The sequence below is a fragment of the Nomia melanderi genome, chromosome 12, assembly GCF_051020985.1.
Source record: "Nomia melanderi isolate GNS246 chromosome 12, iyNomMela1, whole genome shotgun sequence".
NCBI lineage: Eukaryota > Metazoa > Arthropoda > Insecta > Hymenoptera > Halictidae > Nomia > Nomia melanderi.
Window position 1 is genome coordinate 2272369 of NC_135010.1, and position 27179 is coordinate 2299547.

General features: G+C 31.1%; 1 protein-coding gene across 1 annotated transcript in view; it reads left to right on the forward strand.

The window, feature by feature from the left end:
- The window catches only part of dve (SATB1_N and homeodomain domain-containing protein dve), a 121822-nt gene extending 94845 nt beyond the window's left edge, over positions 1–26977 (forward strand). Inside the window, exons 4-7 of the mRNA XM_031974968.2 lie at positions 463–765; positions 18878–19429; positions 21871–22248; positions 26547–26977. Of these exons, the coding sequence (XP_031830828.1) occupies positions 463–765; positions 18878–19429; positions 21871–22248; positions 26547–26723 (1410 nt within the window). The 3' untranslated portion in view covers positions 26724–26977. The remainder of the gene's footprint in view (positions 1–462; positions 766–18877; positions 19430–21870; positions 22249–26546) is intronic.
- The last annotated feature ends 202 nt before the right edge of the window (positions 26978–27179 follow it).

Below are 27179 nucleotides of genomic sequence, written 5' to 3' on the forward strand. Positions count from 1 at the left end.
TTGCGTAAAATCATTTTCCAAGAAAATCAAATTAATGGTTATAACAATTCCGATTTTATATTATCTTTTTATATTTTTAACAGTTTTTTCTTTTCATTTAAATGGGCTTATACAACTTTCAAAGAAAAAGGCTCATATATTTACTTTAACACTAAAACTACCGAACAATTAGAGTAACTTATTTCCAATTTTTTATAAAAATTAGAATAATACGTTTCTTGAGATTCGAAGGGTCCCTTAGTCTTGTCTCTGTACAAATACACAAATTTAATTGAAAATCTCTCGCAAAAACACCTTCATAAGGTTTGATCTGTCCGGTAGTTTTAGTGTGTTAAAATGTTTTCTTTCTAAATGATGTAAACTGTAATTGAATTATCTGCAGTCCATAATGAGGCAAACATTTTTTGAAAACGAACATTGTTTGCATTTTTTAGTTAATGATCCTTTTCTTATTTTTCACAGGATTTAGTTGGTGAGGCATTGGTACGTTTGGGCTATTCAAGCGACCTGATACCAAGTGCCAGAGGAAGTATCGTAATACGAAACTGGAAACCACTGCCAATGGAAAAGGTCGCGGATGGCCCATTATTAACAGTCGGCGATATTTTGGCCGAACTGACTTCTGTCGCAACATTGAAGATTCAGGTGTACAGATCGAGACCGCCACCTCCTAGTCCAGCAGCGGAAGTTAGAAATAAGTTGTTAAGACTGCTATTGCTCCACAGCCATGCGCTTTTGGTTTCTGCTGGTTGTCCTTTGGATGAGGTAAGTTTCTTGTGGATTTTCATTTTCTTCAATGTAACTAACAAATTTAAAGTTTTATGCCACATTACATGTAAATATTATATAATTATAATATCGATTTTCTTCATTTTCTGACTTAGAAAACTCCCTTAATAAATAGTTACATAAAATCAACATATTTATAGGAAATAATTAATGCTTTATTCGCAATATAATGAAAATTACAAAATGATGAAGTGCAGAACGCCGAAAACAGAAAAGACACTGATACGCTTGATAATGTTTGCTGTTACTTCGCTAATTCCCTCCCTAACCTGCGACCTATGTCGTTTATATAGGAGCCATACACACACACACATTCTCTCATGCACGCACTCGGGGTTGTTACACTTACTCTCTCTTCTTTCTTCTAATTGCACTCTCGCTCTCTCACACACACATTCGGGGACATTACATTTCAAGTCATACGTTGCCCATTATTGTTGTTGTTTGTCGGTTGCCGCTCGTTTACCTCAAAGACGAAACGGCTAATTTCATATTAAAATATGGATTGAGCATAATTATATGTGAATGTAATATATAAACCCTTTGAACTCGAGGGCTCCGGAACAGAACCATTTAAAATTTCTCACTACACATTGTAAAATTTTGTCGTTAAATATATTATAACATTTCTATGTATAATCGATAGAAAACAGTAAAATACATCTATGACTTTTCATATGCGTATCATATATTTATATGATAATATACTCTTTTTATTAAAACTGCTTTGAATTGCTGGTAATATCAGCGAGAAAAAGCTTCGAACGCAAAAGGTTAAATAAACTATTGATTCAATTTTTTGAGTTAAATATTCGAAAACTCTTTGTACTGTAGGAAGTTAATACTCAAACAGTTCTTAAATCAGTTTAAATATTTCGATCAATGATCACACAGTAAGTATAGCATCACGTTTTGTAAAAACTATAGTAACATTTATTGAAATATTATATCACATTATTGGCAACGCAATACAATGGAATCTTGTTAATAAATAATAATTACTGGCTCCATTACACGAATTGTATTGTTCTCAAATATAATAGACAACAAGTATTAATTACTTGATAAACATATTTGAATTTTGTAGAGCAATAAACATTAAAAACTCTCTAAAGAAACATTTGTGACGTGTATAAAAAGCCTATTATATCGAATCTAAACTGTAAAAACTGATTCACTGAATTTAAACGTATTGATTTTAATCTGTGCGATAATCCATCCTTTGGATGGCTTTTTGTTATTGACGAAGACATTGTGCAGAATTTAGTTCATGAAAATCAACAAATTCCGACGGAAAAGCTTAGCGCAGTATTGAATATTGATAGATCAACTGTAGTTCGGCATTAAACGTTTATAACGCGATAACACAGTTTATTCGTTCGCAATAAAAAAAGTCCGACAAAACATTTTACTGGCTCATTCAATTTTATATACAATTTCCATTGACGAACGTTCATATTGCATACTCTGTTGCCAATCTAAACAAATGAAACATTTTTTAATTGAAAATTACTAGGAATAATAGTGACATGTCGAAATCTACATTAAGTCCACTAGAAAATCCTGCCTCATAATGTCATCTCAAGTTTCCAAAGATGAGTCATTCTACAAAAAATGTAAAAATGGAAATTATATTATTCAGTAAATATTAACCTGTAAGTATGAACATGAACTTAACCTTTAACACTAAAATTACCAGACAGGACAAAATGACCCATTCCTGATTTTTTCATTTTGCAATTGCTAAAAAGATAAAAGACGTATCTCTGAAAAATGATGAAAGAAATTGATTTAGCAATACGTAAATTAAATTGTAAATCAATTAAAGTTTTAATAGATGTCCTTAGAATTTCTATAGAGAAATTTCAAAAACTCAATTTAACTGTTCGGTAGTTTTAATGTTAAATATGGAAGTCTGAAAATTACTGATTAATATTAAATATTCTCGTTTGTATGCAATTAGTAAACAAATTTATTGTATTTATTTATTTTATTTTTACTTATTTAAATATCTCTACATAACAGTAGTATCAACTATCTGAAGAAAACTTCACTGGTTTCAAAATTTACAGCATTTTATATGCCTTGTATTATTTAACTTTATATAATTAATTGTCTCGATATAATTAATATAATTATTATATAACTCTATATAAAATACTATGAATTTTGAAACCATACTTAAAGATTAATAAATCTATTAAAAACGTATTATTTTCTTTTAATTCAAAAACGGACAGAACTTTCCGGCAGATCTATTGTTTCAATTTCGTAAAATTACAAATTTACTCAGCGTAGTCTGGATTTGGGATTTTGAAATAATCGGTATCTATTTAAAACGTAAATGTTGATTGAGTAATAACACTGAAGTAAGTTTAGCACTAGAATTACCGTACCAGTCAAAATGATTGTTTCTTTGTTTCGCAATTATATCTTAATGTCTGAAGGAATTAATGAATGTCTAAAGAAACTAAAAATAATCTGTTGTTACAATTTTTGTAGGGATTGCACATCAATCGTATTAAATGTTCGGTAGATCTAGCGTTAAGGCAATTCAGGATCAAGGAGTAAGGAAGACTTTACTGTAAGACCGCTTAAAAATGTATAAAATGTAAATCTAACCAGGGAGTGTTTGTCGTCGGGACACCTAATCTCATTAAGAAGTCCTCCGGCTAGCGTACTTGTTCCTCCTTTGAAAACCACTGTGGTAATCTTCGCCGGATTCTTACTCGTAAGTCGTTGATCTTCGCCTTAAATAAATGTTCTTTCGGTTTCGAGTCACCGCGATGACATTTCTGGCCAAGATTTCTGAAGCTTGAGGTATTTTTGTATAATTAAATCGCCTTCGTTAATAATAATACAAAAGATATATACTTTTTTAACGAAGAAGTTAAAACGTTTCGATCTATTAACTACTTATAATATTTTCTACGTTCCTACCGCTTTTGCGTGCACATGTATTTAATTAATAACGATATAATAATAATGTACTTCATATTTATTTGTTATCATAACTTTTATTATAACGACATATAAAATTGGTAACATTTCATTGAAGTTTATTTGGAGGTAATGGAATAATTATTACACTAATGAATATTAATTAGTTGATTAATTATTGGTTAATGTCTTTTATTATATGAATTTATTTTGTAGTAGACAGTGACTCAACTAAAATCTTGATAAATGTTTATTTGTTCCTGTTAGGAATGATCAGTTTTATTTGGCTTCATGTGATTATCTAGTAACAAAAATTATAATTACCTAGATATACTAGTTTTCTAAGTTTATGACACGAATTGATTTCTAATGGGTTGTAAAAAATTTTAAAGTAAGCTTATGTGTTCATTGAGAGTGTTTTGTTTATCAAAATTGCGTGTATATTGAATCGCCGTTTTAGCGAATTTTATAAGCCAGTGTGTACACAAAAAGATACTGTCTTTGAAAATAATGGTTGTTTACTTAAAATTTAGACACTGCTAGTTAAATATGCTTCGGCTATTGAATATGTTATTCATTTTTTTTATAGTATTCAGACATTTATATTTATTTACAATTTAATAATTACTTACTGCTGATTATTATCTATTTATCATAAAATTTAATTATTAATTAACAATAACAATTAGTTGTTTAGTTGATATTTAAACTACTTAATGTGCGTAGAAAAAGAATATAAACATTCTTCGGAATTGCATGTCATATTTTCTCGAAAATCTTTAATTATATTTTTCTTAAGATATGAGTACAGCTTTTAATTAAAAATAATTCGAATATCATACAAAACTATAAACTATGTTAAGCATATAGTCTTATAACATGACAACAGTCGTTAAATGAGCTTGTCGATTAGTATTGCAGATTGAAGAGTCAACAAATAAATACTTTTATACACAGTTTAAATAGTAGAAGGTAGTAAACGTTCATTCAACTATCATTAATGTTAAATACCACACCTTTCTATTTTACGTGTCGCTGCCTGTAAGTGTTGGGAAGCTTTGTCAGATTCGAATAACTTTGTGAAGACAACAAAATTTTTGTTCTTATGTAAAATCTGTTTAGCACCTCATCTAACGACAATAAAGTAACTAACATTTAATAGGTACAGATATAATGCATTTGTTAAAACACCGTAAACGTGCAATACATATAATCAATATAAACAGTAACAATCTTTGATCTCATTAATTATACATTGCTTTATGAACATATTATTTATTCCGTTTAATTGTATTCCAACGTAGACTCCACATCCAATTTTATTCCAATTATAACGTCATTTATTTGTATACTATATTTATTTACATTGTTACAATTGTACGCTATATAAACATTATAAACGATTTAGTAAAGTGACATATTGTAATATACTTCAATTAACTGCTGCTGGTGGAGGTTCTGAATGGACCAATCAGATGTACTTTAGGTTGCAGAAAGTGAAACATTATTTGTTTAACTATACTTATATTTTAAACAAAATAGACATTCTATTCTTTATTTTATAATACCCATATGTTTCCACATTTCAGAGTCATTGCTCCGATTCAATTATAACCCAATGATTTATTAAACTATCACTTTATGCGTCATCTGAGTATCGTTTTATCAATAATTTATTAAAAGTTAAAGATAACTACATTTAAACCTCTATTTCATACATTATTTCTTGTTCTACATCCTTTACGTCATATGTAATTTACACAATATAGGAAACAGTATTATATTTTATTTGTGGTACTTCCAGAGGTACTACAGTTAAAGTATTATAAAAAGTAAATCTTATTATAATAATAGTAAATAAAATAAATATAAAATGTTGAATTGTACCGCAGTAAATTACTGTAATTCATTTCCTTAAAAATAAATACAAGTCTACACCCAACAACACTGAAAATAAATCGAGTGCAAAAATATTAGTTATTAATACATTAATTGTATTTTTAGTATAACTTGTATAGGCGTGAAAACTGTTGCGAGACTAATTTTTTCCGGTTTACGTAAAATTACGTTTTTGTTATATTGACATGTTATTTTGCAATAAAAACTTTGAAATTTGCATTGTAAACAAACAAATGGCTCACATGTCAAATTGATTAATTCCATGAAAGTGGAGAAAAGTGATGTAATAGCTAAACAATGATTTTCAAAATTTCCCTTATATATTTTACTTGATTATTACAGGTGTAGCTTTAATCTAATGAATATTAGAAAGAATATAAGAATATACAAAATGGTATGACTCCGCAGTATTTTTTATTATCATTGCAAATTTTGCATGGGTAATAGTATTTTTGTTATTTCGTGGTATCACATTCAATAGTAAGGCACTTTATTTTTATCATTAAAAATTAAGAACCGCTTTAATAATCAAATCTTACAAAATTCACAAAGTGGAGTTAATCGATTTGGCAAGTGAGCTATTTAAATATCAATCGTTTAAATTCGGTAGTTCAGAAGGTACGAATACTCTTGTGACTCGCTGTATGTCCATCATACGGTACGAAAGGGTTAGAATAAGACGATCATTTACTAGGAGGATCCACTTGATTTCATTTCTCCGAAGATTGAAACAGCATCGTACGATGTCCATGTAAGGGCAGCAGTAACGTGCCCTTTCGACGGCAATGAAGATCTCATAGCGTGTGATAGGATTACCCTTTACTCAACCAAATTCGCGGCCTTCATCAAAAGCCCCCTCGATATCGGAAGAAGGAGAAGGGTGAAGGGGTGTACCACCCCCTACGGGCGGGCATTATCTAAGTGCACTCTCTTTGAAGATCCTACTGTACTTGCCCATCCCCGAACTTTAATGCTGCTCGCGGTGGTCTATGATTACCAATTTTCCCTGACAGTCGTTTCCTGCTCGAGTTTCGACCTGTCGGCTAATGGCGAACGGCTATGATAGAGAACCGCCCGCTTGAATGCATATGACTTAATCTGTCGATCATTCAGCGAGAACTAAGCGTCCGTGTATAGTTGGCAACGGTTGCAACTGATTTTTGAAAATTTGATGAGCTCGTGCACCAGATTACAGCTGCCTTATTAACGATCAGCAACTACCGTAGGTAAACAGTGCTCGATAAGATAATGTGTAATAATAATAACAATGGTAATAATGAAACACATACCGAAATGAAAACCTTTCTTGGATTAGATATAAAAATGTATTTATTAAATTGAGAAATTTTAAACAGATACGACTTGTTTGCAATAGTTTTTAAAAACTTGAATTAAACAAACATTTATTTTCTGTCATTTCAATAAATTAAATTTTATTATATTCGAAAAAGTGTTTCTTTCATTATGTTTAGTAGTTTATATAATCGCATAAAATTTAATATAGTTTTCATGAATTGTAAAAGAAGTCAACTAATTGTGTGTACTTTAGTCAAATATTATTAGGATATTTGTTTATTTGGAGAATATTAAATAACCAAGTAAAACAAAGATCTAATCTTCCTTAGATGTCAGGAAATATTTTATTATTGTAATATCTTTTGATCAAAGTATTTGCATTTCATGAATTTTTATACTGAAATGATTATTATATTGTTTCATATTTAGTAGATAGAAGAAAATGTTTAAAATATGGTTAATACTTTTCCGGATATAATTCTATTCTGTTAAACTACTAAACTATAGTAGAATACAATTTAATAAAAGTTTAAATTTTCCTAATATAAAATATATTAAATACTCGCACAAAAAAATTTCTTATTTATTATACATACATAAGTACCTTGTGCAGTGTTTATTCAAAACTGTTTGGTCGAAAACATATTTTTCACGATAAAATTAAGTAAAAATAAGTGTCAGTCAAAATAAGGAAAGTATTTTGTTGTCACTTCGAAATTAAATAAATATCTGTAGAAAAATGCACAAAAAGTGGTCTGGGAAAATGTTGCGAAGTTGGGGAGGTTTGGGGCCCTAAGGGAAAGTTCTATCAGCATTCTAGTGTTTTTACAATTTAACGTAAAAATCCTCGGCTAAATCTCGGACGGCAGAAGTGTCTTGTCCTTAATTTTCTGTTGACATTTATCATTAAATGTCCCGAACAATATAAAATATTTCGTATTTATCGATGTAATGGAAAAAATTAATGCTACAAACGTCAATCAGTAACTAAAAAGGAAACGTATCGAATTGTGAATCGCCGATTTCGGTGAAATTTTAGTATAATATAGTTTTCATGAAAATATTTGACACATATTTTGTATATCAGCAATCGTCCACATTAAAGAGGTGAAAACAGCCCTCAATGTTGGGGTTGTGAATCTATTTCGATGAATTTCTCGAAAACTATTAGAGGCAGAGTAATTATATAAATTGACGAATTTATTATTTTTAATAATGAATTCGACGTAAAAAAAACATGTTAAATATTTTTACGAAATCTGCATTGTACTAATAAAAAATCAAAATCAGCGATCCACAATTCAGTATGTTCCCCTAAGTTTCATAATACTCCTAGTTACTGTTCCAGAAGTAATATATGCGTGTAATATATTATTCAAACACGATTTTTCACGCGTGAACATTCACGAAGGCGTAACTTGAAACAAATTACACTAATGTCATGAATATTTTCCAAGGATAAACGTCAATGTTATATGGTTCATAAGAGTCCCCACATTATCATTTAAGGAAATGTGAGAATTGTTTGTTGTCGATGAGTTAATTCGTCACTCTCGGTTAGTAGATTAAATATAGAGATTTCTATAAAAAATGTACCTAACAATAAGTTTCAAATGCACGTTGTTGTTTGATTCATAACATCAAAATAGGATATGATCCTGACACATAAAAATACTTTATGTGTCTATTCTACTTTCTAAGAAATTGTTGCCTATATGCAGGACACATAAAAATCTCTTCTGTATTCCATCAGTTTTGTTATGTCGCGTAACAATTGCCAGCGACATAAAATCACCGTAGGGAGGTCCGTTAAGGCCCCTATACGCGTTGAAACTTGCGACGATGTAAGCATCACTACTACCGATGGGTTAGAGTCTTTTTTACTTTTTGTTCGAGTAAAATGTGTATAATAAAACCTCGAAAGACTTAAACCCACCACTCGTAACAATGCTTGTACCGTTGTAAGTTTCAACGTTTGTGGGCGGCCCTAACCGTTTGAGTGTCAGAGGAAATTTTCATACATATTTCAGAAATGACAGACAATGTTAAAAAAATATGCACGATTATAAACAAAAATTTATATTTCGATCAATTTTATTCTAAAGTTCATAAAATTCTTACGCAATACTGAAAACATGTTAGACTTCTTTTATTACTAATAAAACCAACAAGAAACTTTTCGCAAGTGCATGAAAGAGTGATATATCGCTCCGTAGCATTGAAGGGGTTAAACTCTAAATTTGCGTTTCCGTACGTTCAGCTTTCAGGGCCGAATTTAACAAACACAAAACGAGAAGGCACAGCCTATCACAGACTTTCTAAATTTCTGCTATTCCTGCAGTAAGTTGTTCATTGTTCTGTATCGCTGCTTTTCATTCATAACTATCGGGAGAATAGACAGTAGCTTCTTTTGAACTAATTGACACGTGCCCAGGATTTCAGTCGTCGCATGAATTCCTTTTCTCCTGTCGATTCTTGATCGCAAAGCATATGGCCACTCACGCAGGTAAGTCCAGTACTGCGACACATCAAACTCATCCAATCAAAAGGCTCCTTCCATCGGACCCAGCCTATGGAAGAGCGTATTTCTGTAAACTCGCCTGGAAGTCGCCAACGTCATTTTTTGACACGAGTGTTTCACCCTGAAAGAGGGGCTTCCTTCACCATTGGGCTGTGAGGGTGTCTCAATGTTACCCTACTCCTTTAAGGTGAAAAACCTATCAAATACATAGAATTTATCAACCGAAAAAGATGTTTTTCGAACAAAAATAACGAAACAGTTGGTACACGAAACTTACACGATACAGGTCGCGATAAAAGTCTCTCACCGCTAATACTTGCGGACCTTAATTTATCACCGCTAACTCTTGCGGGCCTTGATTAGAATTTAGTTCGATCGCTGCTAACTCTTGCGCACTTTGGTTAAGTCTTGGTTCCACCACTGCTGACTCTTGCGGGTCTTGATTGGGTCTTGCTTCCATTACTACTAACAGTTGCGGGCTTTAATCCATCGCCGCTAACTCTTGTGGACCTGAACACTAGAACTACATACCAATCAAAATTACAGGTTTCGATTATTTGTTTCGCAATTAGTGGTATTCTGAAATCATTGGATATTCGAAGTAATCTTAAAAATAAATAGTTTCACTTGAATACTATAATGAGTGTCTGAAAAAACTGAAAATATTCTATTGTTAAAATTTTTATAGGGATTGTATATTAATCTTATTAAATGATCCGTAGTTCTAGTGTTAATTCATCGCCGCTAACACTTGCGGGTATGAATCTGATCATACCCATTTATTCTTATCACCGTAAAGGGTTTTGAGGAACGTTTGGCTTAGAGTACAAATATAAATTAGTATATACGTAGATAGATTTAGGTACAAAAGGCACATTTACCTGAAAGATGTAGTACATAATTAATGCTACATTTCAATTAATTTTAAAAGTTACTTAATTTTTCTGCTGTTTCCATTGAGTTAGCCACTATAAATACCCAACGTTTAAAGGAAAACAATTAGAACACGTGTGTAATTCATCGAGAAGTATTACTATTTGTGAGTGGTTTCGAATTCGTGATTATGGAAACTGTTTACATTAAACAGAAAAATAAAGAAATAAAATAAAGAAAATAAAGAAAAGCATGTGAAAATAAGTGTGAGTCTTATTAGTAAAAATCTTGATGAAAACAATCTTAACTTGGGAATCTGTAAACTGCTTCCTCGTTACGAGTAGTGTTTACATTGACCCGATAACTAGGTTGATAACAGACTTGGGCATTACTCGAATTGTTTTGAATAAATATTTATTTAAGATAAATGGCCAAATGTATCTTTGTTTTCGAATGCTACATTCGGGTAATAATTATTCGTCATTTGTACTAAATTATTGATTTTATTCCTTTCAATAATTTTTTTATTACTAAAAAGTACTACAAGCATTTAGAATTGTAGAATTCCGATGTTTGGTGAATATTTTTATTCGAACTAAACTTAGTACACGAAATCTTACAAGAGGCACTTAAGAATTATAATTTCTAGAGCTAGCGATTCTTCTTTTCTTTTCTATCGGTCAGCATTTTGCTCGTCTCTGCCCTGGACAGTTTTGTATGCCCTTTTAAAGGCTCGGAAGTCTGACTTTGAAAGTAGTGGGGATGAGGATAAGGACCAGTAGGAATTTTGGATATTGCTAAGGTTCGGAGGGACAAGCGTATGATTCAGGATCGGTGAGTAAGGAAGTCAAGGGTCGTATGAGTAATTATATACAGAAGAATGAACGGTTAGGAAGGAAATCGAAAGTTAGCTTATCTTATTTACTAGCCTATGACGGTATCCAACAGAATTAATATTTAGAACTCATTTAATTTTAAAGACCATGTGAAAAGGATTATACAGTTATATGCAAAAAATTGATACATTACCAATTTTTGAGTAATAAATCCTTATTCGATTGTCTATTAACAGTGAATAGAATTTTATTCGTCATTCTTAACAAGGAGATAAAAGGCAGATTCTTAATATGTATATGTTTCTTTTATTTTATCATTCATGTGAATCTAGTTTTCTGGAAAAATTAAGTTTGAATACTGACCAAATGTATGATATATATGTGCATTCAAATATATTTTTGTAAAAGTCACAATAACTATTATGAGCAGACATCTTTAGACGAGTTTTTATGCATTCATAGCATTTAACAATTATTTTAGAATTAGAAAATGTTATAGGTATTAATAAATATTTATAATGTTTTCATTTTTTTTATTGTGTAATTCTAAATAATTGCTGGGCCATGTGTTCCTTGGATTATGTCAGTTTTAATGGAATACGATGTTACACAGATTTTATTAAAATATAGGTTAAAGATTCCTTTTTTTTATCATAATGATGGGAGAAGATTGTACAGCTACATGCATTGAACGTTTTCTTTTTTAGACTATTAACACTACTTTTTGTTAATTATTTATTGAACTATTACCATTTGAAAGAGTCAGGAATATTGAAGTCCGTAAAAATATTCTTATTGTTATGATACGTAGCGTACGTTATTTTTATGGTATTGTTTCATACATGAAGAGGTTTGAAACTTTTTAGCTAAAAAATTATTTTAAATGAACATATTCTATTTATTATCTAATTGAGACATTAGATGCAATATAGTTCCAAATGAAAAGATTGATCGCCAAAAACAACGTTTAAAGAACAAAGAATATAATTACTTAAACAATGGAAAATCACACCCTATCCAATGTTCGTGATTAGAAGAGTGTAAATTTCAGTGTTGTTATATAATTCTGAAATATTAGGCAAAATAATAATTACGTTCATTGTATATTTTTCACACGAAACAATTTGTTAATAGAAGGACTGATTTGATTTAGCTTCATCATTTATTAATGACATTAGTGTATCAAATAAAAATATTTTAATGGTTCTGAATTTGGGAAATATGGCACAAAAAATGTAATAATCATATACTGAAATCTTATGTTGAAGTAAATATATTCTGTGGTAATAAAATTGCACTCAGCAGTATTTCAAACTGATGTATCTTTTCAATTTCAAAAATATCGTACTGAAGCTTGGTGAAATTATACTTTTTTGAATTTAGTCCCCATGAAAGTAATATTATGAAAGGTCTGAATTCACCTTACGCCCTTATTGCACCAAACGCAGCAATTATTTTAAGAATTCTGTTAGAATGCTATTTAATCACCGTGCAACTCCTTTATCTCCAAGAGCGACAGTCAGCTTTGTTTACAGTGGCTAATGAGAGGGAACAAATAACAAGTCTTCTATAAAAGTATTAAGTGAAGAAGATTAACCTGTGCCTTGAGAATATCATCAGTTTCAATTCCAAAAATGGTACATCATTTTAAAAGGAGGGACACTGCTCAATTGGTGGTACTTACACAGAATTGTACATCATCATTCTTTTTAATACAACTGTTATAACATTGTTTTCATATATCACCATAAAAGTTATATAGTAAACATTACACAGATTAATCCTAATTGTGCTATTATTAGATTGTGCTACTAAATCTTGAAGAATACGTCGAAGAGAATATTTATTAATCAGAAAATGTCATACTATTTTTTACCAACGATTTATGTTTGTTGTAAAACTAACTATACAACAAATAATTTTGTAAATAAGTGACAATTATTTAATTTTTTAAACATTGAAACAAAATATTTAACCTTACACGTATCTAATTTTTTCTGCCATCTTTATATATTACACAAAATAATTACTTATTAATATCTAGATATCACATAAATATTTTTAAAACACTGTAATTTGCTGTTGATTGATATCATTTATTAATAATTAACACGTTGTTCCAGGCAGAGATTAATTCGATTCGGTAACAGCCGTCCAGAGACACATTTCATTAATGAAAAATCAACATTTTATATGCATTTCCCAATGTATCAGTTCCACACGTAGAATTTATAAAGAGCTTTCGTGATTACCAATTTGCATATTAAGCCGCTGTCACGCTTATCACGTGCCATAGACACAATGTAAGTGTTCAGTGATAACATCGGTACACATCTGATACAGGGTATCGCAGCTCACCGGTAGAAACATCATTACCTGTTTATAATGTAAATCGCAAATAACACTAACATAATTAATTAAAACTAACTAGGAACAGGTAACGAGCACAAAGACAACTTAACCAGCTAACTGTGGAATTTAGTTAGAAAAATCTCTCATTACACTCACAATAAAATTAAATAATAAAGTGTACCTTTTATCTAAAAAATTAGGAATTGATTATTATTATAGATCGTTGAAAAAATTAGTACCATTTCGCGTTTTAAGATGACGCGTATACTCGTCGAACGCAGTTAACTAGTTCACCTGTTACCTGTTAGCTGTGGAATTAAACTTAAAAAGGCTCTCGTTTTATGCGCAATGAAATCAAAAAATGAAGTATGTATTCGTCAAACGTAAGGCGAATGCACCAAAAGTATATTTTCATAAAAAACCAAAGCAAAAGAAAGAAGAATTACGTGTTTATCTGAAGAAATAAAGAATTGATCGTTGAAGAATTAGTACCATTTTGCGTTTTAAGATGACGTGTATACTCGTCGAACGCAGTTAACTAGTTCAGCTAGATCAAACCCGTCCACGCTGTTCAGCGCGAACGTAGACGTCTGATCAATCTTTCCTCCGCGTTGTCCCTGATTTCTAATCTATTAAGAACCTCCGCATTACGGAAAACTGTGCGCTAAAGCCTCGCCGACAACGCCGGGGATCTATATTCGAGGATATTTGATCAGCTCTGATGCCAAGACGATTGATTTACTACCACCCCTCGGATGAGCAGCTGACGGTAACTGCGTCATTTGGGAATAATAAATGGGCGTAAATCAGGCCTCGAATTACAACGCGATGCCGTCAGATAAGCTGAACAGGGGCCGCTTCTTCTCCTTTCTTTTTCGACGGTTTGTTTACATGTTTATCAACCAATATCTGGGATCTCGTGTCCTGTCAGCCATCTCGGCTGCCTGGCTGAGTGATTAAGTGCGGGGCTGTAAAATTCGCCGAATCAGAATTTTAGCAGGTGACAGGCCTGTGGATAACAATCGGTTTCTGCGTCGCACACGGCGCAACCGAGGTGTCATGGATACACGACGGATTACCACGTTATTAAGGTGGCGTCGAGCTCCTTGGTCCCTGCGGTTGGAGATGTTTGTTCGCGTAAATCATTGTCCAGATAAGGTACACGTTCCTTCAAGCTAGTACTATTTCGCGCCTGCCTAAAACTTTTCCATAATCTGATTCTTTAACACCAAACGCGACGAATGAGATGCGGTGTTGACGGTGTCTCGATATCCGTCTACCGTTTTACTCGTCGGGAAGAGAATTTGGTAGTTGTTTGCTTTAAGCCAAATCTCGCTGATTTTGGTGACCTCCAAATATATTGTCAAGATCAACTTACTGAGTAATTGCTTCTTGTGCTTATAACCGTCTTTCAGTTTTAATTTTCGAGACATTTGTAGAACTTATCTTGAAATAAGGGAAAACCGAAAAGAAATTAATGAATTAATTAAGAGATTAATAATAGAAATTAATATTTAATGTATCTTAAAAATAATATGTAACACTTAGATTCGTCAAATTCAATTTAAATTCGATATTGTAGGTCTGTTCAAGGGGTTAAGAACAGTATTAAGCAATTTTGGCTCTTGTTCTGTTCTTTACAGCGAGAACAACCATTAAATAGAGAAAAGTATTACTCTATCATCTTGTTCATTTTAACATTAGGAGTATGAAAATGGTTAGAATAAAACTTAAATTGTATTTTTATACTTTTTATACTATTTTGTGTTAAGTTTCGGTTATTGTATATTGGACTGTATTTTCTTTTCAATGATGTTTAAGGTCGCATCAACTGCTGTAGTTATTAGCGAACGTTGTATCTATTATACTATTTTTGTAATTAAATGTATTTCTCTTAGAGATTTGATAAGATTTTCCATTTTATTTTCATTAAAATTGTACTCTAGTGATGAACCAATTTTATTGTAAGTGCAGAGATTCTTGTAATTGGTACAATATAGAAGTACTATCGATGTTTCACTGCAATTGTCTGTTCACAATCAGTGTAGATAGATTTCTAGCAAGATTGTGTGAATGAGTGATTTTTTTGTCAGATTCTGAGTCTAGCCTCCTGTTCTATCCAGGGAAAATTATTTACAGATTTGCATAAACGGAAGGGATTATAATTTAGTAACAATTTTCCTTCAATTCTGTTCGTAGGTACGTCTTAGGTTATATGTGGGTGGTACGACTAAGCAGGCCGAAATTCTTAGTCGTACCGATCTTAATATATTAAAATATGATCATTATATGTAAGAGCATCGGAAATGTTGCATACTGTTAAAATAAATAGTACTAATGTTCATTAAAGTTCTGAATAAAGCAAGTATCTTTTATTTAATATATCTGACAATTTATATACTCTTTTTCTTATGGGGTACGATATTCTTCCTCTACTTTTCGTCCGATGTTGCACTAGTGTTCTATGTGTTTCTGAAATGTATAATACTGTGTCATTTGTTGTTTTAATATTGTTGATTGAAGATGTTATTGCTATATTTTACTAATCCTCTTTTATGATTATGGTAAATACACCATTAATGTCCATAAGTTCCACTATGAATATAAAGACTATTTCTTTGAGTAAAATTTTTATTGTAGATTTCGGTTTAACTATTGCGTATCCTGTGCCTTAAAGGTTCTAGAATCCGTCAGTGTACACGTGGATATATTCATAGTATTTATTCAGGAGTTCATTATTTACTGAAGTCAGTGTTACACGGTTTGTATCGGAGTTAGAGAAAATTGAGAGGTCTATATTAGTTTGTATGTGTAGCAGAGTCTATAGCTGGAATATTGAGTCTTTAACAGGTATTGTTGCAGAATCTAATACTGGATTCCCGTTCTATGTTGTATGTTCCGGAGCAGAAAGGATTTATATAATTATTGTATTCGTTATATACTTCGTACAATCGTTTAGAGAAAGTATTTAGGTGGTAAGCTAACCAGGTTTGGTAAGAGTGATGGATGATTTTTATGGTTTGCGTAGTATAGGATTTTCCTTCTGATTTTGAATGATGTTTTATTGGCTATTTTAAAGATGGTTAGAATAGAGCTGGTTCTGAATGTTCGTGTAATCATTCGAATTGCCATGTGATGAATAGAGTTTAATAATTTCTGAACCGAACGGCATGTAAAATCATACGAGTCACTCAAAAGCCAATGTGGTTAAGTCTATTTTTTAATGTTTTCTGATTTTTGTATATTTTAATGGAATAAATTATTAATCTTTTCAGTTATTCAAAGATTTACACATTTCTTCGTTTTTTTCTAAGTCAGAAAGTCCTTCTCTTTATAGCTTCTGAATACGTTTTATAATCATTTCTGAAGCCAAAATATTAACTTTCTCCATTTTTTTCTGGATACCAATCGTATTGGCTTCCGAGCGACTTATACACAGGGAGAACCACGAAACGTGATCAGCTTAGATTATTTTGCTGCTAGCGGTTCGATCGGAAATTTTGTTCAACCCTTTTTTTAGAGTTATATCTTTTGGGAGATATTGAGTTGAATTCGACAAGCATCATAACAAATATTTTTTTCTGAATCTAATAGGACTGAAGAAAACTATTAGATCGAAGAATTTTGCAAGCTTCTTAAAGAGAAATAGCAAACCACACTGTTGTACACTTTCTAGAGTGCATAATTGCATTACACATACTAAAATGTTTTGAAATGTTTCGTTCTATAAAAAATTTTTAATAAACACAATTAGTGTACAAAATCGCGTAAAATAAGTAAAAACAACATTAATTCCCAGTGCAAGAGGATAATCTGTGAATTCGATTTGTAATGCTTCGCTCCCAGAGATAGGTATATGCAGTGCATATATTTATCTTGTAGACATTGTATCGAGAGATGCAACCATTCGTGCATTGAAGTCGTGTTGGTTACATAGCTAAAGTTCTGTTTCCACGAGAACACAACTTTGATATATGAGTTGTTGCATATCTTAAATATAATTTTCAATTCTTATTAATAATAATACATTATAATGTTCAATGTCAAGTGTGATTATATTTCTTTTTATTAAAACCAGTTCAAACTCAATCGAAGTCTAAAATCAAATTACAAGTTGCAAAAGAAACTGAAGTCAAGCAACGGTTATATGCATATGCAATTTTGCTTAGATCGTTGGCCTTAATAATATATTCAATTTTATATGGATAAATATTATTATATGCAATTAAATATTTTTTATCCGATGCCATATGTGTCATTTAATGTCAGTATTCATCAATTTTTTTTATATCTGTAGCATTTATAGAGTTCCACTTAACCTGAATTTCTTTTAGACCTGACTTTCGTACAAAATTATGTACACTTACTTAACAACAAAATTTGCTATTCAATGCACCATCAGTAATGGTGTGAATAAAAAATGATAGCACACTATTTCTCTAATAGAAATAGGTAAAACAGTTTAGATTATAATGTGTGTTAGGTCTAAAGTGGTTAAAAATACAAAGGTCATCGTGTTATCTTATAAAAACCGTTTTCTAGAAAAATCAAGTGATTATCATAAAAACAGCCTCTTCAACACAGAATAAGTTTTATTTTGAACATTTTTCGAATAATAAATAGTTACAAAGATAATTGTGTGAATGAAGTATTGTAAGACACTTCATATATCAATTGCTACATGAACATAGTAACTTCTATAGAAACTGCGAATTAATGTAAATAAAATAACTTATTTTGAATAGTAAAAATAATTATTAAAAGTTATATCAAGATACCTTACACACGTGTCAATTTATCCCATAGCGGTATAAATTATCACTTAAAAATATCGATCCTTTAGTAAAATACAAATTACAAATAAACATACTTTCAATTGGCACTCAGATCAGTCTAAGAGTATTAAATCCAAATTGAAATACAATAGTAACCCTATTACTATCTCATCAAGAAATAGCAGACAATAAATTGACCAATCGCAGATATTAATCACCAAAGAGCGATATATCCCTCCTTCATGCACTTGCAAAAAATTTCCTTTTGATTTTATTAGGAATAGAAGAAGTCTAACATGTTATTAATATTGTGTAAAACTTTTATAAACTGTAGATGAAAATTTTTCGAAATATAAATGTTTGTTTATAATCATGCATCTTTGTTTAAGACTGTCTGGTATTTCTCAAGTAAATATGAAAATTTCTCCTGGCACTCAAAGGGTTAAACAACACGACTATGGATATTACCTAGATTAGAATACAGAAACAAATTTTCAGAATATAGAATACAATAACAAAATTAAAAAACAATATTGAATTTCTATAGAGTTATAGTAAGCAGGTTCCCTTAGAAGCAATCGATTTTCGTTTTGCAGATGACATTACTATCCCTGTGCAGAGGCGGGAACGAATTATCAGAGGAAACCAAGCGAAACTTCGAGTCGTGGTTGCAGCAGCAACAGTTGGGCTTGGGTTTAAACCCGATCGTACCTTCCTCGAATCACCATCACCACCATCATACGCAGAGCCCTCAGCCAGACGGAGGTGGTAGCATGGGCTCGGCGGGCGGCGCCATCGGTCCTCCACATCCTGCACTCCTCCAATACTCGCATAAAACTAGGATGAGGACGAGCTTCGATCCTGAATTGGAGTTGCCGCGTCTTCAACGGTGGTTCGGTGAAAATCAACATCCATCGAGGCAACAAATACAACACTACGTCTCGGAATTAAACTCTCTGGAGTCTCGACGGGGTAGGAAGCCACTGGACGTGAATAACGTTGTGTACTGGTTCAAGAACGCGAGGGCTGCTCAAAAAAGGGCTGAGAATAGAGGTGTCAACGGGTATAGTCCGCCTGGTCTCAGCCCGAGAGGTGCTAGCATTGTCAGTGAAGATTGTTCGGACGAGGAAGAGGATTCCAGACATCAGGTATGTATTAAAACATTAGTCAGAATTCAATTATTTTTGTAGAGAATTTTCATTATTTCAGCTCAATTATTTTTGTAGTAAATTTTCATTATTTCAGTTTAATTACTTTTGTAGCAAATGTTCGTTATTTCAATTTAATTATTTCTGTAGCCAATTTTCGTTATTTCAATCGTTTGAATACTATGGTTCTTCGCGAAAATTTGATCGAAATACAGTAGAATTCCGATTATCCGACATGCTCGTGACCAAAGCAGTACTGGATATACTAGACTATACTCATACGTATGATAAAACTGAAAATATAATTTTAAAAACGATGGAATAATATAGTAATACAATTTATTAATAAAAGTAAAACATGTAAAATAAAATATATAGAAGTAAAACATTTTGTTTTTAATTTTCTTCTCTTTCTATAAAACACGAGGCAGTTTGCTTCATCATTTTTTCTTTGTTAAAAAATAAATTTAGGAGGATTTGGAGATTCATTTGTTTTATTCCCAGGCAGAAGAGCAGTGGGGCTAAAAGGACTGGACAATCGCGTACTGGATAATCGGAATTCTACTGTATGTCAAACGATGCTATCGTGTTTTTTTCTTATTTGCTTAAAAAATAACAAACAACACGATTCCAGTTTTCTAATTCCATAATATTGCTAAACGTACTATTCCTGATTAAATTATCTGTTTTAAAATTTGACTACATAAAAGTTCTGCATTTATTTTTATTCGTTCAATTTTGTCAATTCTCATATTATTGAATTATATGTTTTTCAATTTTTTTCTACTATTTGTTTGCCTTTTCATTGAGAAATATAAATGTATAACTTGTTTACCTTTATTTCATAATCGATCTGTGCCATTTTTCTATAGAAATATTAATTACAGTAGTTTTCTTTTTAAGTAAATTTTCTTTTTTTTAATCTATTCTTTGGAGTAAATTATAATAATTTAATAATCCTCGAATTTGTAAAGATATTATTGAATTATAAATAATAACAAGCATTATATTTTTATTATATTACAACTTATGTTAAACAAAACAAAATTGTGGAATTCCTGTATGTATATACACAGTTATTGATTTCTACATACTATAACTTTTTTGGACAGATTCTTTCAACTGACCTTACGTAAACCCCATAAGTATTCTAAATAATAAATGAATAATAAAATAAATAAACAGTTATTATGATATTATAATTGCGGTATTGAGCTTCCGCTGCAAGTCGTACATATATGATATTAATGTGCCTATTAGATCCTTCCGGTATAAATTATATTTATTTAATTAAGTGAACAGCTTCCTATTACTAATCACCAATAAGAAAGTAATTGTTACTTACCACTTTATTTTTAATACACAAGCAATTTTCAATTAACAAGTTTTCTGTAATGATATTGATATCGTTACAAATTGTTGGTATTCGAATATTTCAGTTTATCTGTTATATCCTCGCATATTTTTGAAATTCTTTTCGTCGTCGTGTCTGATGTATTTTCTCAAATATCTATACTGCAGTTACAATTTCTATGCTAAAATATTCCATCCAGAAAAAATCAGAAATGTTCACTTATCTATATTTAGGATGTCTCTAAATGGTGCCCCCCCCCCCCCCAATCCTTTCGTATATATATATATACATATTTTTTTTTAATATGAATTATATAAAGAAGCTGTCACTTCAGCTGTCAGCCATAAGCAAAGATCCCTGTGTGGTACAATTTTCCTTTATCTAGGCGTTTTCTAGCTCTCCGATTATTTAGAATGTTCACGGTACCTATGTGTACCGTTTGAGACGTCAGGGTTAATCCTTTGCACTCCAAAAATTTGTCACCAGAAATATTCAATTCATTTTTATGAGATACAGATGACATTTTTTAAAACTAATTTAACGAGGAATCTATTCACAAAATAAGAGGAACAATGGTATTTTATTTCCATATTTCACGTATCGACAGATTACTCGAGACTTAATGTTAAATACGAAATTTTACAATTTTGATGCACCAATCGAGTGGTGACTGAGAGGCACCTTTGGAGTGCAAAGGGTTAACTCGCAATGCAACACAATATCAAAGTTTGGCGACTTACTTCTTTAACACTTGTTTAACGTTTCATATATATTACTTATTCCTTTGTAGCAAAGATAAAACGGAACAATTATTAATTATTTGCTAGCACAATTCTTACGTTACACTGTTATCTAGTCATTCACGTTATTGAACATTTTCATTCCACGTCAGTTGTCTTATAAATTATAATTGTTTTCAAGTTGTTTTGAAACTCCGATCATCGGTGACCACCGAGGCAGGAACGTGTTAACATTCTGCATAATCTCAAAGAGTTCGTTGCTTTCATTTGAAATACCACGAGAAGACAAATAAGTAATAATTATCCGTAATTTCCAGTAACATTTCCGTCATATTTCCATGTTTTAGTCCGCCTCACCTTCTCCCTGTCCACCCGGAAGTCCACCAGTCGGACCACTGTCTCTGACAACCAGACCCGAGGATCAACAACCTCCACCCTCAACGCCGTCCTCCGTGAAGCAGGAGGATGCCAGAGTGTCCTCCGGTTCCGAAGACGAGGAGGCAAGGCCGACCGGTCCGTTGCCGGGATTCTCTCTGGTTCCGAGCCCGATGTTCGGTCATGGAATTATGTATATGTCACCTTATTTGCCGCCACGCGGCCCGGCTGGTTGTTCAACCAGCATGCTGGACGAGAGGAGGAAGAGGAACCGGACATTCATCGATCCCGTGACGGAAGTGCCGAGGCTCGAGGCTTGGTTTACTCACAATACTCATCCCAGTCACGCGGTAAGTTGAACGGCGCAGCTTAATTATCGGTACATTCATTTCCCGATCCTCTCTATTAATATCAGCACACGGTATCTCGAATGCGTTCGCGATGTATCCAGGAACATTGGAAAAATTGTATCTTTTACGTGGAGAAGCGAATATTACTTCTTGCGCTCGTAACGCGAGCTATTTTTATATCGGTTCATTAAGTTTGTATTAGTTCCACGGTTCATCAATTTTTATGTCTATTTAATTTGGAAAAGATAGAATCTTCGGAAGGGGTTGGTCCCTTTGAATTTAAGGCTGAAACTACCGAACAATTAGAGTGATTCATTTTCAATTTTGTATCAAAATTGAAAGAATACGTTTCTTGAAATTCGAAGGATATTCTAGTCTTGCATCTGTGCGAGTATACGAATTTAATTAAAATATTTTGTAGAAACCCCTTCATAATTTAAATAATTGCAAAATAATCATTCTGAAGTGGGTCAATTTGACTCGTCCGGTTGTTTTAGTGTTAACATGAATTATTTTTACTGTAGATCATAGAGTTCTAATTGTTAATTTGGAAAAAATTTGTTGGTTCAAAATAAAAAAATCTATCAATTTATTTCAATAACTATGCTCGTTATTCGTATCCCATTTCATTCTGAGATCGTTTTTACATGTTAGGTTTATGTAGATACTGATGTTATAATTAATATTAGAGAATACTTGCACTTCTTATGCATCACTTTGATTTATAGTATTGCATTAATATTCTTGATGTGTAAAGGAACTTCAAATCAGATTAATAAGTTTAATAAGTGAAAAATTCTTATTCAGTAATACATTGCTTTCAATCGCAGAACGCACAATTTTTCACGTGACAATTACACCTGTGTGTTTGTCCACTTTCCCACTGCACTGTTTCATAGTTGTCATCGATACCGTGATGTGTAAATAAAAATTTCAATTTTATTAACCGCAATTGTGTTTTACCTTTTCTGCAAAATAATATTCCGAAGTGAATTACAAGCAACGGTTTCTCTGGTAATTAATGTTTTCAATCCATTTCTGAAACGGACAATTAAAATAGAAATGCTACAGAAATATTCTGTATGTAATTAATAACAAATAATACGCGTATAGTTTGATTATCCATATCATATTCATTCTTTAATTAAATAACTTATTTTCAATAAAGAAACGTACAGTCAAGGCATTTCATTTGAGTTAACTATTCTGTAACTATAAAATGGTACCTATAGCATCCTATCGATTATTTAAATAAAAATTGATCTCGATTTAGTATTTATTACAAATCTTACGATTCATGTATTAGTACAAATTAATACTTGAAAAAATAATTCCATCATAAAAACGTAAATTGAAATATTTAGAAAAAACTGTAGGTAAACAGAGGAACAGTGTTTTCGTTTAGACATTAAAACTTATACGCTTTAATCGAAATGTATTATTTCTAATAATTAAGTTCTATATCCTCGTCATACCTTAGACATTAAATCTCCTTTTCGTATCGATAAGGCATCGATAGTAGTTATATTTATTTTTCGGATATTATTTAATACGCTCGTAATCGGTACAATTCATTATTCGCTTGCAACTTTAAGTAATATATTAAAGAAATGAAAGCTAACCTATTAAACAGACGAAAGGAACCACTGTCAATTTCGTAATATCGGATAGAAAACACAAGAATATATAGCGTACATAAACGTCACATGAACATAAGTTTAGTATCGCGTAAATAGTCGTCATCAGCAATAAACGTGTTAAAATAATGAAACAAATAGTATCGTGAAATGAGTATGATCATTATGATATTTCACGAAACCAAACAACGTGGATATAGCTTCATAGTAATTTTGAAATTTTGTTCTTGACAATTTCAGTTGATTTTTTATATTTTATTTTTTTTGATTTCATAAAATAAAGATGTTTCTTTTCATTTTATCGATTTTTATATTTTCATATCTAAATCTGTAGAAGAGAATTTTTGCTAAATTAAGGTATACTTCTGCGGAAACAAAACATTTAATCATATTAACTTCTACTTTTGCAAATTTTATAAAAAATTTACTGTAAATAATAAGAAGGAAAAGTATTTTAAATTAATCAATATATTAAGAAAGTCCTTCAAACTAGGGACTATTCGTGACCATTCTTTCTTACCATCACAGATTGTGGCGATAAGGGCAAGCTTTTACCGATTTCTTTACGAACACTGATTCAATATATTTTACATTCATAGAAATTTTCAAAAAATTTCATTTCTGTATTAAGTTGAAGGAAATATATCATTTCGAAATGGAACTTACTTGTAATTTATTATAACATTTTATATTGTTACTAAAATTTGTATTATTACCATTATTACAATTATAAATGTTATAGAAGAATTATGTTTTATTATTACATTTTGATTGTAACATTTCGATTTAACAGATACTATTAGTATACCTACCACTTTAAAAATATTAATATTTAACAAATTAATCATTTTTTAATGTCAAAGTTAGATAAAAATAATTCTGTTGTAAAAATCTGACATGATACAAAAATGGCTTAATTTAAAGTTTTCATACATCATTCCACGCTATTATGAAACTGTTATAATTATCGCTTAAAATTAAATTAAAAATAGAGATATTTTCGTCCATGTCCTAACATTGTAGAGGTCCCAGAAATGGTAAAAATTCTACTTTTACAGACAAAGATAAATGTCCATCTAGCTCTCATTCTTTCGATTCAATTTTAAAGAAAATGAAAGTTTATAGGAACATCAAAGTTACAGTTATTACGTAAAGAAATGTTCACATAAACCTTTTTTATTTTTGAATAGGTACTCTACCATTGTAGTAATAATAATTGTATTGTAAACATATTTAAAAGATTATTTAAATTTTTAATATAATTCATAATACATTACCAGCCAAAAATATGATGTTACATTCCTCTATAAACGAAGATAAAAGGTTTTATATAGCAAGAGCTTAACGGAACTTCATTATATTTGCTATATTATATTATATAGCAAAATAAATACACAAAGCTTATAACTGACAATGAATATACAATAAAAATTACACTTCCGCTTAAAAATAATTGACTAATAATTACATGAAAGTGAATTTAGCTCAGTTTAATAATCTGAATGCAAAATAATCGCTCAACCTTTTACATACTCAGACGTAGCCGAAGAACTCATAAAACACGAATTAGAAGCTTGTAAATTACAAGTTGTAACGTTTTCTTTTATTTCCTCTCCTTTTATAATGCGTGAAAGTTGAGAGTATCAAATAATTTTGATCGAAGGCATACATAATATTTACAAACAGCATAACTACTTGACGAAATATAGCATCATGAACCAGTTTTTATTAATTACATTTATAATTTTATGTATTGTACATACTAATACAATATACTGATTTTTAGGCATTTAACGTAATTATTGTAATTTAATGATCTAATGAAATCTGATAAGTATAATATATAAGTAAATCAGGTACACAATTATAATCTAAAGTACAAAATATTAATAGTCAATAAGTTGATATAACATTAAACTAACATTTTATTAACACTATTTGTTATTATAAATTCTGTCATCTGCCAACAATATTTCTTAAACAATTCTATATGCTGCATCTGCAGAGGTTCGTTACTTGGAAATTAAAAAGAACATTATTAACAGCTTACGTAAAATATCATACTTATTTTCATTACTAACAAGATAAACGAAAAGTAATACAAGTTATTGATTATAGAACTATTGCATTCAAAAATTTCATTAATTCCATGATGTTGCTCACAACCATACTTGATAAAACTACTTTATAATTAATAATTTATTAGAGAAAGAAAAGAATTTCATACTTATTCTGTGCCTAAGTTTACTTTAAAGATTAACGATTTAATTCATATTCAAGAAAGTAAATAGCACTACGATTTATCGAATTCAGTCTAAAATTTTCATCACGAGTCTGATTCGATATTACAAGATAAGGAGTTAGTACTAAAACTACCGGATGAGTCAAATGGACCGACTTCGGAATGTTTATTTTGCAAGTATTTAAATTATAAAGACGTTTTCGCGAAAGATTTTTAATTAAATCCATATTTTCGCACAGATAGAAGACAAGAGATGCTTCGAATCTGAAGTAACTTATTGTTCTAATTTTGATAAAAGATTGAAAATAAATCATCATAATTATAGTTTTAGTGTTAATCATGTACCGTTCCTTTCATATCACCGTTAGCTTACATAAAATTTACTTAACTTACGAGATGATCGTCTGCTTAATTTACAGCTAATTCTAAAATACACGGAGGAGCTGAACCGAATGCCGTACCGGCAGAAGTTTCCGCGGCTGGAACCAAAGAATGTGCAATTCTGGTTCAAGAATCGACGGGCCAAGTGCAAACGCTTGAAAATGGCTCTGTTCGAGGGTGAATCGCCGCAACCTCATCCATATCACGCAGACTAGCTCAGCCCCTAAAGTTACGTAAATTAGAAAGAACCGGGAAGCCATTGGCCGGGAAGGCATTTGTGAGCATGTAACGCAACACGCCAAGAGGAACAGAGGAGAAGCTAATCAACCTGTTATTCCTTAATATCGTTGACCTGTAACCACACACGCGGGTTGCACTTTTATTGTAATTATTGCATAACGATTAATATAATTATTATGGACCTTGATGAATGTACATATGAGAATAACGTCGAATAAAAACTATACGTCACGATACACGATACTGTTTCTTACTTTCCTCCATGTGGATGTTATAGTTATTGCACGATTAAAATTTCCACGGTAATTTTTAGTTGAATTACTTATTTTATTAATTCTTATTTTTATTATGGAGATCTGTTGAAAAATGAAAATTGAAAATAATTTTATTATAAATTGTTCTTCGACTTAGCTAAGTTGAAAGTATTTCGT